The sequence below is a fragment of the Monodelphis domestica genome, chromosome 2 (assembly GCF_027887165.1).
Source record: "Monodelphis domestica isolate mMonDom1 chromosome 2, mMonDom1.pri, whole genome shotgun sequence".
In the NCBI taxonomy this organism is placed as follows: Eukaryota; Metazoa; Chordata; class Mammalia; order Didelphimorphia; family Didelphidae; genus Monodelphis; species Monodelphis domestica.
The window spans coordinates 307,334,833-307,354,463 of NC_077228.1; the positions used below are offsets into that span (position 1 = coordinate 307,334,833).

At 35.5% G+C, this 19,631-nt stretch overlaps 1 protein-coding gene across 3 annotated transcripts in view; it reads left to right on the forward strand.

Annotated features, from left to right (window-relative positions):
* Positions 1-19,631, forward strand: part of PRIM2 (DNA primase subunit 2) — a 391,097-nt gene that overhangs the window by 259,540 nt on the left and 111,926 nt on the right. For all 3 annotated transcript variants that reach the window (XM_056818436.1, XM_001364873.4, XM_056818435.1), the window contains exons 9-10: positions 10,661-10,733; positions 12,824-13,009. In XM_056818436.1, the coding sequence (XP_056674414.1) occupies positions 10,661-10,733; positions 12,824-13,009 (259 nt within the window). The remainder of the gene's footprint in view (positions 1-10,660; positions 10,734-12,823; positions 13,010-19,631) is intronic.

Genomic DNA, 19,631 nt, shown 5'->3' on the forward strand with positions numbered 1-19,631 from the left:
CCTGAGGAAATAGGTCATGACTTCTTATTTTCTTAGAGTATCTGACACTTAGTAGGGATTCACTAGAAATTTATTGATTGAATGATCAAAAAGGACTTAGCTGACAAAGGCATCTTCTTGTTTTCTAGAATTTTATATAACCTAGATGAACAAAAACCCATTATGATAAGTCATCTACTTGGACATGGAAATATTCTTATTGTAATGCTATTCTTTCGAATAGGATTCTTTCTGTATTTTATGCATTTATGTAATCTTGTCTGGGTAGTGAACATGTTTATTTGTCTGTATAGCACAGTAATTGTTTCATTTTTGCAAAAAAATACGCTGTATCATTTTATAGCTCAGTATCTGCTAGTACTGTAATGTAATTGAATGCTCACTGAACCACAGCTCTATTATTTTCAGTATTTTTCTGATTTTTTGGTGGCTTCTGCAAATGATCCAACTTTTCACTCTCTTTCAGCTCTCATCTGAGAATCTCTGAAGGGGAAAAAAGATTAGTTAAGGTTGGAGATATTTCAGTAGATTAGTGGTTATCAATACCCGTTTTTAAGGAAAACGAAACTGAGGCACTGTAATATATTACTTTCATAGCTGTGGTAAATTATTGAATAAGAAGAGTCTTTTCTAGCACAGGTTTACTTTAATGGTATTAGTGTCCCCTCAAATCTGTAGTTTTTCTGTCTGTTAAAAATTGTCAGCTTGTTATATTTTGCATATTGGCAGTGGTGGCATTCCTCAGTATCTCAGCTGCAGCCCCAACCTCAGTCCTCTTTACCAGCTGCAGCTCATAGAAGAGAATCCTTTTCCTCACAGACATCGCCAGTAGTTGCTGTTGCTCCTCACTCATCTGATTTTTTATTTGGTAATAAATAGGATACAAATAGGATACAATAGGACCTCATTATTCATATTGAGTCATATCTCTCACCTAAAAAATGAGAGTACTTTATTTGGCACTGAAGCAACTTAAATCACAATATATAGTCTCTCCCCTCCCCCAAGTGAGTTATAATTGACAGGTGTTTTTTCCATTGGACTTATTTGAGTTAATGGATACATCATGAAATAATAAGGAATTTTATTTTCTGTAGAAAAGGACCTTGAGAGTATGCTTCCAGAAAACTAACATTATCAGGTTTCTCAATGAGAACCAAAAATGTACATACTTTCATTCATAGAGTAGATCTATTATTTTATTGTGAAGATATTTTAATAAGAACATATTTTGACAGCTTATTAGCCTGGCAGCTGCATTCATTTGGTGGCTGCATGATATAAAGCGGACACCAAGATTTGCTAGGGAAATGTTTCTGTTTTTCTAGATAATGGTTATGAATCTTTTTTAGCAACTTCCCTTGGCACTGTGAAGTAGAAGCCAAATGTCCAACTTCATTGGCTAATGTGATCTCATCTTAAATCTTGCTGTCCTTTTGGAATGGTTCCATTTGTTGCTTTTCTTCTACATTTTTTCATTCCAGGATGCTTTTAGCATTTTTAGCATCCTGGAATTGTGAGTTGATGTACTTTATTTTTAAATGTAGATATTGATAATCATAGAATATTAGTATAATAAAGAGCTATTTTGGAGCTAAAAGATTGTCTCATGCAAGCTGTTCACATTTTTATAGATGAAAACTGTTTTGTTCTTGGAGATAAAATTATTTGCCCAAGGGGAGCAGCTAAGTGACTGGAGCTAGGATTTTTACTCAGGTCTTCTGTCTCTTAGCCTGGTACTTTGTGCATTTTAAATATTTTAAAGAATTGATGGCCTTAAGTTAAAGTATCCTGATTGATTTGTAGCTTTTGTTCATGAATTTGAGTCTTTATCTTTATCTAGATAAGTTCCTCTTTTAAGAAATGAGTTCAGTTAGAACACTAATACATTTGCTGGTAGAGTTGTGAAATGATCCAAACATTCTGGAGAGCAATTTGGAATTATGCCCAAAGACCTTTAAAAGAATGTCTATTTTTTGATCTAATAGTACCTTCATTGGGTATATATTCCAAAGAGATAAAAAAAAGTGGGAAAGAAACTATTTGTACAAAAATATTTATAGCTGCTCTCTTTGTGGTGGCAAAGACTTGGAAACTAAAAAGGATGTTCCTCAATTGGGGAATGGCTGAACAAATTATGGCATGTAATGTTCATTGTGCTTTAAGGAATGATAAACAGGATGATTTCAGAAAGAGCTGAAAAGACCTACATGAACTGATGCAGAGTGAAATAAGCAGAACCAGGAGAACATTGTACACAGTAACAGCAGTATCATCAGACAATCAAATGTAAGAGATTTTGCTACTATCAGCTATACAATGATACTGGACAATTCTGAGAGGTTTCTGAAAAAAAAATGCTACCCACCTCCAGAGAAAGAACTGTTGGAGTCAGAATGCAGATGAAAATGTGATTAATTACTTGTTTATTTAGGCATGTATTTTGGAATTTTAGTTCTATAAGATTATTTACTTACAAAAATAAATAATAGAGAAATAAGTTTTGCGTAATAATACATGTATAACTCAGATTGAATTACTTGTCAGCTCCAAGAGTGGGGAGAAGAGGGAGATAATACAGATCATATGACTTTCATGGAAATATTTTTAAACAAAAAAATTTTTTTAATGAATTCTGTAATATAATGGAATTTTAGGACTGGTCATAGGATCTAGAACTCTGAGGGAACCTTAAGATCTTCTAGTCCAATAATTTCTTTTTACCAAGAAGAAAACCTAAACTGAGAGTGAAATGTTCCAAGATTATAACCAAGAAGAAAACCTAAACTGAGAGTGAAATGTTCCAAGATTATACTGTTAGGAGCAGAGACAGGATTCAGACACATCTTCATGGAAGATCTCATGTTACAGTGTTCAGCAGAGTCGAAGAAGATGACATTTAAAATGTATAAATGTAAAAAATCTTACACTTGGGTTAAAAACAAATCAGCTTAATTAGAACAAAGAAGAGAAGATGTGATTAGATAGCAAGTTTGTATGGAAAAAAAAAGTGGAGAGGAGAATGTTTATTAGCATAGGCCATTACAACAATGTAATGAAAAAAAAAGCTAATGTGATCTTAAATTTATGAAGAAAAGCAGTGAGTTAGGGCTAGGTGATGATAGGTTCCACATTCTTAACTAGAAACCTATGGCCTTACTAAAAAATGAAATCCTATAATAATGCTCACAGATCACTTCTTTGCCAGACAGTTGTTCTTTGACATATGATTTTACTATCTAAATTCCATTTTCTATTTTTGAATTAAAATATAAAAAGTAGAAGGAAATGGATGTCTTCATATTTTTCTTAATAAAAGAAATGAAGAAATGTAAATCGTTTATTTTGTAGTGAGTTTTAAAAATTTAAATGCACTCATTCCAATATTTTTTCTTAGTAAATGTTCATAGGTTCCTTTATCATTTTCATTGTTTCTCTATAGAAAAAAAAATTCAACTACTTAAAAAAGTAAAATTTTAAAGAAAATATAAAATCATGAAACCCATGCTAAGTGGAGTAGGAATATTGCTTGATGGTTTCTTATGTAATTTCCTTTTTGTTCAGTTATAGCACATTACTGAATTGTGGTAGGTCATGTAGCTTTTTTCTCCTACTATATGCTTACATTTCTTATGTCAATTTCCTGTCATGTAGCACCTTTTGAAAAAGTGCTGTTGTTTCTTACCATCCTCTTAAAGTCAAGGGCCATCATCTCAAAGTTCACCCTTCAACCCCCCCCCCCCCCCCCCACACACACACACATTATTTGATTTGATAGCTGGATAAGATGTGAGGCATTAAATGTTCTGTGAGATGGTATGACTTTGTAACCTTGGGCAAGTCATTTCCCTCTTCTACTCAATTTTTTCATTTGTAAAATGAAGATAATAACTTGATTGTCCTTTGAATCAACCATAAAAGGATATACTAATTTCTAGTTGTCTGTCTTGGTTTTTGTCTTTGAAGATTATTTGTGGAATGTCTAGTTTTTCCTTACTACTTAAGAAAAGCACTGGCCATTAGAGTTATTGATTTGATTCTTCTCTACTACAAGCACAGATCTAGGATTCTGATTCATTACTCTGTGGTAATTATCTGCTGTTTTTGATGACCTTTGCTGGTAAACAAAGTATAATTGAGATGCTAAGGTAAATGATTTTTTGAAATCTTAGACTTAAGGTGCTATATATAATTCTAAAGAACAGAGTTCTTCTGAAATCTATATATTCTACTTATTAAGAGTTTGTAACTTGTTGGTATGTTTAATTGCATACATATCTTTCTGTGTTTAAGGAGTATATGTTCTGTTTGATCAGTGTTACAACCTGGGAGTGAGGTTTTAGGGATAGATTAGTCAGCCAGTTAACAGATATTTATTAAGCAATTGTAGACAATTCTTGCTTTACATAAACTGCCTTTAAGCAAATTTTACTTTAAACATTCTAAGAGAGGGGGCAACTGGGTGGCTCCATGGATGAAGATGAAGTCCTAGAGAGGGGAGGTTCTAGGTTCAAATCTGGCCTCAGACAGCTCTGTGACCCTGGGCAAGTCACTTAACCCCCATTGCCTTTTCCTTACTGCTCTTCTGCTTTGGAACCAATACATAGTATTGATTCTAAGAAGGAAGATACAGGTTTAACAACAAAAAAAAAGAATTCTAAGAGAAACAGACATTCCAAAAACCATCTATGTTAACTTTACTTTAGAAGTACTGCTCTCTGTCTCTCTGTCTAACTCCATCCTTCCCCCGCCCCCCGCCCCAGTCTCTCTCTGTTTCTGTCTCTCTCTGTGTTTTTCTGTCTACCCCCTTTCTCCTGCCCCCCAGCTTGGTGCTCTGTGGTGACCTCCCTCAACAAAAACCTCACTAAAAAACCTCCTTCTGAGTGAAAGCATTAGAACAGACAAATGGAGATGCTGCCAGATTAAGGGTTGGGCTTGAGACCTCCACTTTGCTCACCCCCCAGTGTCTGGCCTTGGTGTGTTTGTCTTTTGACTGCCCAGGCTTGGGTACCTCCAGTCTCACCCTGGCTCTTCCATGTGCCTCTTCCTGCTTCACTGTTCCTAGTTCCCTCTTGTTCTTGACCTGTGTACAAACTTCCTCCTTCCACTGGTATTCCTTTCTTCCCTCCCTTCCCCAAATCCATGGGCAAATTCACATTGTATAAAACTCTCTTTACATAGAAGACTGCTTATAGGTCCACTTATGTAAAGTAAAAACTTTCTGTACTGTGTACCAGGCATTGTACAAAATCTTGGGGATGCAAAGAAAAAGAAAAAACCCAATCCCTGCTATCAAGGAGCTTTATATTCTAGAGGAATATACAGAATTTATTTTCAAAAGCTAAAAGGGGAAGACATTGAGCTGAGTTTTGTAGGAAAACTGGGGAACTATGTGACATAGGAGACATAGGTAAATGGGAAGGGCATCATAGGCATGGGAGTACAAAAGCACAAAGCTGGGAGATTTGAGTGGTGGTGTGTAGTGTATGAGGAAATGCAAGCAAGCCATGTGTGTGTATGTGTGTGTCTAAAGGACCAAGATATAAGAAGGTAGGAAGGGCCCAGGTCTTCAGTCTCATCTTTCTGTTCTTGAGAGCTATATATTGGCGGCCATCAATAATAGTCAAAATTAGCCTTTGGGATCAGAGTTTGCAGGATCATCAAATGCTGAATTAATATTCTGTTTTATCAACATTCAAACTGGGATTTTGGTGATTATTAATTACATTAACTAGTTCATTAACTAAATTCTGCCTCTGCATCCACTGGCATGCCCTTCCAGCCTATTTTCCAACCTCCCACTTCCCCTATTATGTAATTCAGTATTATTGTGCTGTGTGCAAACTCATTCTTCTAACTTGGGGTGAACAGATGTAAACTTGGATGAGGGGAAGAAAGAAGACACAAATTGCATCTTTATTTCAATATTAGATTCCTTTGTAGTCCTTTCTATTTTATTTTATGCATCTAAAAACATTCTGAAAAGGAGTCACCATAATTCCAAAATGGTCCATAATATGAAAAAGTTTAAGAACACTTGCTATACTCCTCTGTTAAATTGCAATCCAAATCAGTTCCCTTAACTTTTCACTGTTCTAGTCTTTGCAAACCCTAACATTTGATTTCTCTATTCCTGATACTGTGCTTACACCGATACCTCCCTTGCACATACTTCATTGACATTGGCCTCCTTGCTGTTCCTAGCCCATAACACTTCAACTCTTGACTAACTTTTTATTAGCTATCCTCAGTGCCTGGAATGCCTTCCTTTTTATCTTTGCTTCTTGGTTTCTGTTGTTTCCTTCAAATCTCAGGGAATACAAAGAAATCCCACCTTTTGCAAGAAGCCTTTCTCAGTTCTCTTTAATATTAGTGCTCTCTCGCATTATGTCCAATTTATTATATATTTTGTTCATATGTAGTTGTTTATGTTTTCTCCTTATTAAACTGTGAATCTTCAAAAGCAGGGATTTAAAAAAAAATTTGTCTTTCTATCTCCAATATTTAATATAGTGCTTGGCACACAATAGACATTTAATAGATGGTTGTAGATTTGCCTTGAGTGGGCAGCTGAGTTTTTCTTTTACTTTTTTTCTTAATTTATTTATTACGAATTACATGATAAAACAAATTTCCACACAGGCTTCCCTAAGTTATATGATCAAACTTATCTCCTTTACCTTCCTCCTCCTGGTGCTGACAAGAGAATCCATCTGGGTTATACATGTTTTATCATGCAAAACATTTCCATTTTGTTCATTTTTGTAAGTGAGTAATCTTGTAAAACCTAAATCCCAAAACATAAACCCAAATAATCAATTGAAAAATTGTAAGCTTTGATCTGTATTCCTATGCCAACAGTCCTTTCTCTAAAGCTGGATAGAATTTGTTGTCATAAGTCCTTCAGAATTATAATTAGCAAAGTTTGTCACAGGTGATCATTCCACAATATTGCTGTTACTGTGTATAATGTTCTCCTGGTTCTGTTTATTTTACTCTGTATCAATACGTGAAACTCTTTCCAGCTCTTTCTGAAATCATCCTAGTCATCATTCCTTATAGCACATTAGTGTTTATTTAGGAATACAATAGTATTCCATCACCATTATATACCACAATTTGTTCAGCCATTCCCCAATTGATGGGCATCTCATTTTCCAATTCTTTGCTACCACAAAAAGAGCAGCTATAAAATTTTGTACATGTAGGTTCTTTCCTCTTTTTTTGATTTCTCTGGGATGCAGACCTAGTTGTGGTATTTCTGGGTCAAAGTGTATGCATTGTTTTATAGCCCTTTGGGTATAATTCTAATTTGCTGCTGATTTTTTTTTTTAAAAACCAGAGAATTGAATTTATTCCACTATAAGTTCATCTGATCTAACCTTGGTTAGCCCCTTTTTTATTATAGAATTTCAGATTTGGAGAGACCTTAGAAGTTATTTTATTGGGGCAGATAGGTGGTTCAATGGATATAGAGCCAAGTCTAGACATAGGAGGTACTGGGTTCAAATTTGGCCTCAGATACTTCTAGTCATATGACCCTGGGCAAGTCAGTTAGTCCCCATAGCATAGCCCATACCACTCTTCTGCAGAAATAGGGGTTTTAAAAAGAAGTTATTTTATCTAGTCCATCTACTTAAGGAATGGATCCTCTTTAGAATCCCTGATAAGTGGTAGATTAGGTTTTGCTCAAATATTTCTAGTAATAAGGAACTCATTACCCTGGAGGCAACCTGTCCCAATTTTCTGGGAAATTCTCATTCTTTAATAAGTACTTTCTTAGATTAAGCCACAATTTTCTTTTGTGTAATTTTCACTCATTGGTCCTGGTTCTCTACTCAGAAGTTAACTGGAATACAAATTGAAACCATAAAAACTTTTGGAATATTTTGTTGTTGTTCTGTCTAAACTCCTGTTCATTGCTTGCATGGCACCATCTGTCCATGTCATCATCTGCTGCCCGCTTGCCTTTTACCTTCAAGTCTTTCCCAGAATCAGAGACTTTTCCAGTGAATCCTGGCTTCTCATTGTGTTGATGTTTTAAAGCTTCCCCTTTAGTATTTGACCTTCCAATGAGTGTGCCTCCCAAAGGGATTTCCTTCATCTGACATAGTATTGAATTCTCATGGTGCTAATGGTGAACATGCTTGACCCCGACCCTGTGTTTGCCAGCTAGTGTAGAGGTTAGAGAAGCTGCCCTCAGAGCCAGGCCTGGGAAGCCCTGGGTCCAAGGCCTGACAGTGACCCACCCTGTTTGTGTGACCATGGGCAAGTTACTAAAACTCCTTGGAAAAGACCCAGGGCAGGAACATTTATCTAGCATAGCACTTATCCTGTGCTAGGAATTGTGCTAAAGCCTAGTACACAGATGCTAAAAGAAAACAGCCCCTATTCTCAAGGAACTTCTATTTTAATAAGGGAAGACAAGTTATGGAACAAAGTAGAGAGCAGTGGCCTGAGAAGGGTATTTTGAACTAGGATGTCACAGGGGTGGGGAAAATTTGACACAGGACAACAGATTGATGTGTTCTTTCCAAGAATTCCAAGAATATTGACTTGATTACTATTTCCAAAGCTAGAAGTGGAAGGAGAGATCAGAGTGAGGACAAAAAGGAAGGTGGGGGAATGATATGAAAATGGTCAGAGAGCACTGACTGGTGGGCTTGGGTTGAAATATTGATGGAAAATTATCATTAATCTGATAGTGCCCAATATGGGAGCTAGATAGATGAGTGACTCTAAGACTATATGCAGAGAAGATGGACCAGTGAAGAGAATCCTGGAGTTCCCTATACTAATGAAATTAGAGTTCCTATCCCTATCCCTACCCCTCAAAATAAGGAGGGTACCCTGCTCCATTCTTTACTGTGTTTAGTATACTTCCTTTCATGCAGAAAAAAAGTTTATACTAGTTTTTTGGCCATCAATAGATGGCATGACCCCAAATACTCTAGGTTTGTCTTAAATCAATTTATAGATCTCCTCCTACCTGATATTTTTCTAGTTGATTGTTTTGAATTTGAGTACAAGACTTTATATTTATTCCTGTTAAATGTTATCTTCTTATATACAGCTCATCATTCCAAACTGTTAGGCCTTTTTCAATTTCTGGCATCCAACAATTCTGAGAATGTACCATCTTTGTCTTTTATGCACATCATTGCTAAAAATATTAAATGAAGCAGGGCAGAAGAAAGAGCATACACATACTAGCTGAAGTCTCCTTCTAGGTTAGTTTTTTCTCACAAATCAAAAACTGTTCATTTCAGTTGAACTGTACAACCAATTTTTTGAATCACCTAACTTTCCTATAATGTAGCCAGAGCAAAGGTATTTATTTACATGATTGGTTTGTGAATTACTGCTCCGTGCTTTTCAAAATATTATTACCCTTTTGTATGCTACTGTCCCTTGGAGGCTTAAAATCTTAGAGTAACACACCTGACTTGATTTGATCTCAAAATAAATACCCTTGTGATAAGTGCCAGCAGGATTTGCTACTATTACAAATAATTGTGTTTATTCAAAGTAATTTTTTAACGGTCCATTATTACAGTAAACTACATACGCAGGCTTATAGACAAAACCAGTTAAAGTGCATACGATAGGTAATCACATTTCTCAAGCAAGCATGTTATATCTTGGTACTTATTTTTAATATTGTGGAAAGAGTCCCATCAAAAACTGCTTAGTTAAAAACAAAAAGAAAACTCAGCTATGAATTTGGGCTTCCATTACTACTACTCATTGAATATGCAACCTTAGATGAACTAATTCTCTATGAGCCTCAGTTTTATTATTGGTTAAATGGAGATAGTAAGTTACCAAGTATGTTATCAGTTTATTGCAGTAGTACCAGATTCTTGATTGTGTCCCCATCTCATCTTCCTTTTGCTGTTTACTTTTTAATTTTTAAGGTTTCTTCCATTGATGCACTTTTCTTATTTTTTGCATAATTATTACTACCTCTTTCCCACCTTTCTCCTCTCCTTCCTCTAGAATAGTCTTCCTTCATTAATAAAAGCCCTCTTTTATAAAAATAAGTTTAGTGAGGCAAAACAAATCCACATATTGGCTATCTCTGAAAGTATGCAACTTATTCTGTATCTACTGTCTATCACTTCTCCACAAAGAGGAGGGAAGTGGTTTTCATCATAAGTCTTCTTGGATTCATTGGAGTTCTTCAGTTTTTCAAAATTGTGCTCCTTTATAGTTTTGAAGTCAGTTCATGAGTTATTTTCTTGGTTCTGCTTAATTCACTGTGTATCAGTTTACAGAAGTTTTCCCAGGTTTTTCTTGATTCAACTATTTTTGAATTTCTTATAACACATTTTACTTAACTATTTCCTAACTTTGTTTCTGGTGATCTTCTGTTTTAAAAAGTGCTACTATGAGTATTTTTGTACATTTGGATCCTTTATTTGTTTCTTTAATCTCTTTAAGGTGTAAGCTTAGTAACAATAACAGGGTTAAAGGGTATATAATATTCAAGAAGTTTATGAATTATTTGTCATTAATTCTGGGGCTTTATGTGAAATATAATTTTGGATATCATTATTACAGAATAAATTTTCATTGGAAACAACTAAATAATGTAGATAAAAATCTTAATATTTTCATGTGTGTGTGTGTGTGTATGTGTTTTTTTTTCTCTCCCAAGTCATTCCTATGTTGGTCAAGATTACAATGCACAAGGAAATATGGGGAAAATTTCATTGGATCAGCTTGATTCTGTGAGTATCATGTCCTTTAGCATTTAAATGATTTTTCATGTAACCAGTCAATCAAAAAATTTACTAAGTGTCTGTTATATGCCAGGCACCGTTCTAAGTTCTGGAAATATAGAAAAAAATACAGATATTCTTTAATCATGGGATTAGTTTTTAAAAGAATGTATTTCAAATAATTCATCAGAAAGAAAAGCTTTTCCTATAGTGTTCTAGATGATTATATTTCTTATACCTAGGAAACTTTTCCCCCTTAGGGTAAGGGGAAAAGCTCTTTTCACTCAGAATTTAATCATATGAGGAGGAGGAGCAATTACACATCTATTCTTAAGAGTTAGAAAGGTCATTGTTCAAGACTAGACCTTTGATATACCTCTTTGTGACACTGTATAAGACTTTTTACCTCTAAGTGCCTTAATAAGATTATAGATTGCCAAACAGTTGCTGATCTGCATTTGTAGTGGTAGTTTCCTTACAAGAGTCTCCAGTGCTGTTGAAATCACAGGTTTGAACCAAAAATAAAAGGTCATGCAATTTAAGTAGTATTCTTTTTTTTTTTAATTTGTTTAGAATATTTTTCCATGATTACAAGATTTGTGTTCTTTCCCTTCCCTCTTCCCTCCCCCCTCCTGCTGCTGACACAAAATTTACTGGTTTATGTACATGCCATTGTTCAAAGCCTATTTTCATATTATTCATATTTGTAATAGTGTTCTTCTAAAGCCAAAACCCCATTCATAAATCAATCAAATTTCGTAATCAATCTTATGTTTTTCTTCTGCGCTTAGTAGTATTTTTTAAATGAAATTCCCTTAAAATATGGTAAGTAAATGACAAACATATTTTGAAACATTTTATACATTTGGATAAAATAATTTAAAATTTCCATAATTATTAATATATCCTTTGAATGCCAGTACAGTAATGGAAAATACATTTTAGTGAAACTATTATAGTTCTGTAGATACAGACTATTTGGAAGGGACTTCAGATATTGTCAGTCCATCTCATGCCTAGGGAAGTAAAGTTTCCTGGTAGAATGAATGAGCTTATTAAGAATCCTTTAGGATATTTGGTATTCCCGGGCAATAGTCTACTTATTTACCTTGAATTACTCTCTTATTCCCTCATTTTTCTATCCCCGGCCCCCTAGAAAAAGTAAACAAGGAAGAAATCTAGGAATAGAGCAATGAATCGATTAAAAAAATATTCTGGGACCAAACACCTTATTGCATATTCTAATTAAAAAATATACTGAGTTTTAAATGGTGGGAACATTAAACTGAATCATAATGAGGCAATCCACATAAGAAAATTGTGAATGTATATAGAAATGAACCAAAGTTCATATTCAACCTGTTGCTTTCAATACTATAAAAAGTGCTTACTTTTAAGATTCCCAGAAATAGGAATAAAACTGATTATTAATTCACAAGTTAGTTGGAACTTGTTCTAACTTGTACATCCTTTAATCTTCTAAAACAGCTATTTCAGCAGTCTCACACCTTTCCGAGATTTGTGCCTATTGTGTATTGCTGGGTGAATGACCTGAGCCTTCATCTTTAGTTGCTTTTTTCAAAGGAAAAGCTAACACTTTAAAGGGAATTCGTATTAATTTTATGGACAGCTGTTCTGGCTGTTTATAGCTTTATGCTCAAACAAGGAGACACTTAAAAAAAATTGTAGGGAAAATGCCATCCTCGTCTTGGTTTTTTTTTTTTTTGTTTGATTCTGTATTCTCCATGAAAAAGAAATAAATTTGAGTGTTGAAACTAGGGCAGTTGATTTAGAGTGACAGGGCTTCAGAAAATTCAATAGCCTTTTTGGGTCCAGATGTGAGATTGGTCTGGATTATCATGTTCATTGTCTTTGTGTTGTCATTGTCTTTTACTCCAGTGCAATATGTATTTTTTAGCTTTAGCTGTATGAATATGATTAGAAATCAAGTTTTAAAAATGTTTATCTGTAATCATATTCTTTACTACATCTCTTTAGTTCTTAGTTTTTCCAGGTATAAGGAATTTATAATTCCTATTGATAAATAATATAAGTAAAATATTAATCTGCCTCATAGCCACAATTTGTTTTCCTTACAGCTTGCAGTGAAATCGTTTCCACTTTGTATGCGTCAGTTACATAAAGCTTTGCGAGAGCATCATCATCTTAGGCATGGTGGACGAATGCAATATGGCCTTTTCCTGAAGGGCATTGGCTTAACACTTGAGCAGGCTTTGCAGTTTTGGAAGTTAGAATTTATCAAAGGAAAAGTGGATACAGACAAGGTAATTTTTTTTTAAATCAGAAATTTTCTTGGTCAGTTTTAACTAATTTGATTCATATTTTTTTCATTTATTCTGAAAACCCAGAGTGGTGTCCTTTTAATTTTTTTAAGTGGCATGCATCTCTGCAATTGAATCTCCATGTCCTCTAGAATTACTTGACATATATTTTATGTTTGTTTATATGAGTACATGTTATTTCTTCTAATAGGATTTAAGCACCTGAAGGGCAGAGACTGTTTTACTTTTGTCTTTGTATTCTCAGCACCTTGCCTAGTATCTCGGATTTAATAAATGCTTATTGATTGATGGGTGGATGGATGGGTGGATGGATTGATCAGGTTCAAAGAAATTAATAAATAATAAGGGACATTTCAAATAGTACCTTAACATTTGAAAACATTTGAAAAAAAACATTATGTTTACTTATTTGAGCCTTACAGAAACCTTATACAATATATTGTAGGTATTATTATGCTCATCTATTAAATGGAGCCGAAAAAGAATTTGTGACTTATCTATAGTCTCGACAGCTGGTTTAAAAGGCCAATTTTGCATCCAGTCTTCTTGACTCCCAAGCCTAACACTCTAGCCATTTTCCCATGTAAGAAGCTCAATATGTGGAGGGGATAGGATTCAGGAAATGTTAGGTTTGAATTAGACCTTTATCCCTCATGGACTTTGTGACCTTGGCCAAGTCATTTTAATGAAATTACTTGTAGTTTCCCCCTCTTTTAAAATGGGAGAACAATGCCTACCTCAGAGTTACTACAATAATATGTCAGATACATTATGAGATATGAAATAAATCAAATGAAACAATGCATCAAAAATACTTCAAATCTTAAGGCAAAAGGTAACCATTTATAATAATGATAATAATTATTGTTACTGTATAACTTATATACATCATGCTAGCTTTTAGTATAGATAAGTGCCATATATCTGAAAACATTATGAAGACTTCTTTGTATTTGTTGACAGTACAGTTAATGGAAAGAAAAACAGTGATGAAAAATGGAAAGTACTATTCAAAGTAGTTATTCCTCCCTTCATATAACTTATTTGTTGTTGGAGGCCAGAGTTACAATCCTACAGTTGGCTTTTGAAATTATATTTTCCTCTAAAATTCTATATAAAACATATTCTGTATGAAACAAAGGTAGAAGTTGAAAGGAGATTTAGGAACTAAAAATGGGATTAAAAACTCTAGTTGCACCCCTCCCCTAATATTTTAATATAAAACATTTTAAGTTGGAGCTAAGCAAGTTCAATACAAACTGATTATGCAAATTTTACAAATGAGCAACTCCTTGAATATCTATAGTAATCATGGATTTTTTTCCCATAATGCCAGATATTGGGTTTTAATTAGGAAATATATCCTCCTTCCTTTCTTTGCACTGCAGCATGAAGTAAATTCAAGTTTTTTTTTTCCCCTGAGGAAAGATAATTTATAGAATATGAGACATTTACCAAGTAAATCATACAGCCAAGGTTTTATTATGTCTCCAGCTGGGTACCCAATTGAAAAAAGGCCAGAGCTTTTTATATTGTAAAAACCTGTGGACATTTTTCCAGGTGGGTATTAAAGGTAGACCACATTGAAAATTGTCCATAGAATCATTGCAAATTGGAATAGTTCATGTAATAGGGATTTGCTTTAAAATCATTTGGGGTACTGCTTCTTAGATTCCTGGGGGTAATTTTTTTTTTTAAACTGAAACATTTTTATGAGCAGGGTCTGAAGCAAGAGAAAACACCTATTTGTTAAAAATAGTCACAGCCTGTCAGACTGTGGCTACTCTCTGAAACAGACATTTGCTGGCAAGTCTGAGAATGCTGTCATGCATTCAGTTTTGAAATTTTCTTTTTAAAATATGCAAATGTAAGAAACTTTTTTCCACTGGTTAACAAAAATGTCATATTTGATTTTTTTTTAAATTTTGTGATGTGAAAGTAATTTTCTTTTGAAGTTATTTTAAAATGGAAATCAATGAATGTTTTTAGTTTTGTAAGTAAATATGCAGGAGGCCAGTATTTTCATTAGTCTGTTATTGATTACAGTAAATATATTATTTTGGTTACAGGCATTATGAATTACACAGTCCATGGGAAGCTTACGGCTGGTTAGCTATTTTTGTTTTGTGTTTTTTTTTCTGGTTCAGATCTGAGTTAGTTCATCATTGTAAGCAACTCTCCTCCCTCTGATGTCTATCAGCAACGTGGCTTATCACTTCATTCATTCACATATCCAAAAAAGAATTTATTAAGTGCTTTCCATATGTCTAGCATTCTTCTAAGTTCTGGAAAATAGAGAAAAATGGTATAATTTCTATCATAAAGGGACTTATATCTTTCACATTCTTATTCTCTTAGAGAGTTGTCTGGGACATTGAGACAGTAAGAGCTTTGCCCATGGTCAGTCAGGAGTATGCAAGTCAGTGGGTCATAGAGCCCTCGACTTCTTATCAGAAAGACTTGTATTCAGGTTCTATCTCAAATGCTTAATAGCTTTTTGGCCTTGGTCAAAACCTGCATCCTGGCTCAGCCTCCCTTTTCTGTAACCTGGAGATAATATTAATTATTAATCATGAAAGATTCATTAATTAAAGATACCTCTCTCTTTATAGGGTTTGAGAATCAAATGAAATAATGCAAGTGATGTAGTTAGCCAGCCTTAATGTTCTCTCCACAAATGTGTTGTCATTATGGTAATGATTAGGATGTGTTGAGGCAGGACTTGAATCTACGTGTTCCCAACTCTCTCTCCATCTTCTCAGTGTCCTGTTGTTACATTCAGCTTTGTGGTGGGGAGTTGGAAGTATTTGTGTGAATGGACACCTCTCTTGCTTCTTTAGCCATTCCTTTTTTTCTGGCATGCCTTTGCAGTGAAATAGATTAAGGGCAACTTGGTTTGTGAAAATTTCTTCCATTAAACAGAGCTGTGCTAGTCATTTGCTAAATGATGCACACTATATAAAAATAATCCTCTTAACCAGTGTAGAGGATTGACAGGCTAAGAAGTGCCGTTTAGGAAGATTTATTGCTCATTATAGCATACTCAGTATATTAGAGACTTTTCATAGCTCTCAGTATCCCTATGCTAGTTTTTAATGGATAATGTTTAAGGTAGCTATCCACCAACTCTGCTGAAGATAGGGATGACACAACCCACAGAGCATTGTAGTCAGTCAGTCAAAAAGTACATATTCAGTGCTTACTAGGGACCAGGAAACAAAAGGAATAAAAGAATAGCAAAATAAAAAAACCATTGCCCTTTAGCCTCCAGCTCAAAGAGAGCTAGCAGTGTGGGGAGCCCATTCGGGACTGCTCATCCCCCTTGACTCAATGCTCACCTGTGGTTCTGAGAAGCCGTAGCACACATAGTGGCCATGCACTGGTAAAACTGTCCTGGCAGACAGGCTATGTTAGGTTTGGCAGTCACTGACAGGCCCCCCAGGCCTCATCTGGGGGGTGGAGGGGGCCTTTCTGCCCCTGGTGTTGGAAGTATGGTGCTGGGAGTGCCAAGAACTCAGACATTGAGGATGCCAAGATGTGGGTGGCTTTTGAAACAAAAATTTTCTCTCCATTATGTCACCTTTTTTAACATCATCTCTCAGTGACCTGGAGGTCAAAAACCACTGAGTAAATTCAGGTATAGATAAGCTCTCAGTGAAAGGAAGTTAAAGAACCAAAGGACCAACGAGATGAAACTGATTCCACAGGCAGCAAATTAAGAAATTATGATTGGGTCCTGATATGTGATGTGTGAGAGCTAGTGGGTGGAGAAAAAGAGCTTATAAGTAAGAGACAAGGTGGTGGGGGTGGGGGAGGAAGGGGTCTGCTGGTTGCAGCGTGGAGTCTAGAGGAACCCTTGCCAGAGTTAGGCACAGGCCCATCATGGCGGCCAGTAGATTAGAAAACTAAGTACCTCTCTACCTCTTTCCTACCTTTCCCTCTCTTTACTACTACTACTACTACTACTACTACTACTACTACTACTACTACTACTACTACTACTACTATGATTTAACAAAGTTATTAAGCTACTATCAGCTTCATAATTTTAATAATTACAGTGGTGTTGAGGAGAAGGGATTTTGAGCATGGGAGACTATGTGTACAAAGTTTTGGAGATGGGAGATGGCATATGGAGATGGTAAGAGAACTGCAAGTAGAATAAAATTTCTGAGTCATAGAATTCATTGAAGAGAGTCCATTCTAAGAATAGAAAGATGGGAAGGGGCCAGATTATGTGCTTTATGCATTGTGCAAAGGGTATTTTTTTTTGCTACTGAAGGTCCTAGGGAGTCATTGGTGTTTATTGGGCAGGGATGGTGGCATAGTTAGGCCTGAACTTTATGAAAATCACTTTGGCACATGAGTGGAAGTGGATTGAGATAGAGAGAAGCTTGAGCCAGCTAGGTGAATTAGGAGAGTATTGCAGTAGTCCATCCAAGAAACAAGGAGGGCCTGAACTAAAGTGGAAAATAGAGATAAAGCAAATATGAGAGATGTTGTACAGGTAGAAATGGCATGATTTAACTAGGCTTTTCTGCATGGTAAAATTCAATGTTTCATTATCTTTTAAGATATAGAATGAGGAAATATTAATAGAAATAATAATTGCTTACTTTTATATAGTGCTTTAAAATTTAGACACTACTTAAGAGAAATAGTAATCAACTCAGGGCTTATTTTAGTTAAATACTTATATATACTACAAATGCTATCATAAGTGAAGACTTTGCTACTGATAATGCAGCCAGATTTGGACACATCTGGTTTCTAAGCCATTATTGTTCTAATGCTTATATGAATTTAGTTGCTTAATTTTATACTGATAAAATTGCATTACGCTGTCATTTTTAGAGGATCAGAAGAAATGTTTTTCCCTTTTGTACAATTTCCATCGGCAGCTACAGGAAGTCAATAGAATTCCCAAAAGATTTGGATATTTTTTCTCCTCTTCTTAATTTGGACAGACCTGCCTCCCTTTTCTTTCCCTTCCTCCAATTCCTCTACTTGGAAATTTATGCTACATTTAGAGTATTAAACGATGAGACAAAATGCTGTTGAAATTATAATCATATATGTCTCCCTATCTATCATTTAGGTGCTTACTGAAATTTGTGTCATCAACAAATTGATGCACATTTTAAGAGTTAGAATAGTTTAGGAGAAAGAACACTGGACTTGCCTTGAGCTTTAACACTTGGAAACTATGTGCCTATGGATGAGTGATGAATACTATCTTTCTTCTTAAGCCCTTTTTCTCCCCACCCTCCATTACTGTAAAGGACAATTTCCTCCTCCTAGTGCCTTGGGCTCATAACCCCAAAGTCTTGGGTTCTTTACTATCTCTCATCCCTATATCCAAACTGTTGCCAAGACCTATCCATTTCTCCTTGTATTCACCACTTTCTCTCTCCTGACATGGCCTCTGCTCTGATGCAGGCCCTCAGCCCCTCATGCCTGGACCCTTACAGGAGCCTGCTGATGAGTCTGCAGGCCTCAGGTCTTTCCCTATTCTAATTCTTTCATTCAGGCAATAAAACCACTAAAGCTTAGGTCTGACTCATTACACTCTGGTGGCCTCTAAGATCAAATACAAAATCCTATGGCATTCAGAGTTTTTTATAACTACTCTCCCCCCCCCCCCCCCCATTTCCAGGCTTCTTCTACCCAAATTCCTACAATGTAGTTTTTTTTTTTAAACCCTGACCTTCCATCTTGCAATCAATATTGTGTGTTGGTTCCAAGGCAGAAGAGCGGTAAAGGCTAGGCAATGGGGGTTAAGTGACGTGTCCAGGGTCACACAGCTGGGAAGTGTCTGAGTTCAGATTTGAACCTAGGATCTCCCATTTCTAGGTTTGACTCTCAATCTACTGAGACACCCAGCTGCCCCCTACAATGTAGTTTTTAATCAACTGACAGGGCACTTCTGGCTGTTCCACCAAAAACAAACAAACAAACAAAAAACCCAGCCTACTCCATGTCTAGCTCTGGACATTTTCTCTGGCAATTCTCTATGCCTGGAATACTTTCCTATATCATTTTACCTATTAGCTCTTAGGACAAAATATTTGACAGTATTTCTGAAGTGATGCAAGAATTTAGGAAGCTCCTAATCTTGACCAGGTTTTCTTAAGTCAAACGACCTTCTTCTTTTCCCTTCTGGTATTTATAAATTTCAAAATTTGAAGACATTGTGGTTTTAGCCCTATATAAAAGTCATTAAAAAGGCCTCAAGTTTTTTCTTCTTCTGGATCTCCTCTTACCCACTTCTCCCCTGCCTCAGATATAATCTGATGGCCCTCTTACCATCCTTACTCAGGGTGAGCAGTAACCAAGATACTTGGGTCTTAGGGATGGGGATGGGACCTAGAATTTCATTGGTAGAGTTTCCTCAGTGAGGAAAACTCCTTCTTTCAGTGTAGTTCAGTACCTTTTCTATAAAGCATAATTTTAGTATCACCAAGTATACAGATAGCTGACATGACTTATCCAAGGTGATATGGCTTGTATGAATCAGAAGCAGGTGTGATTGCATGGCATGGGAATATAGAGACCTGACCTTGGAGCCAGGACTACTTGGGTTCACATACTGTGATTAACTTGG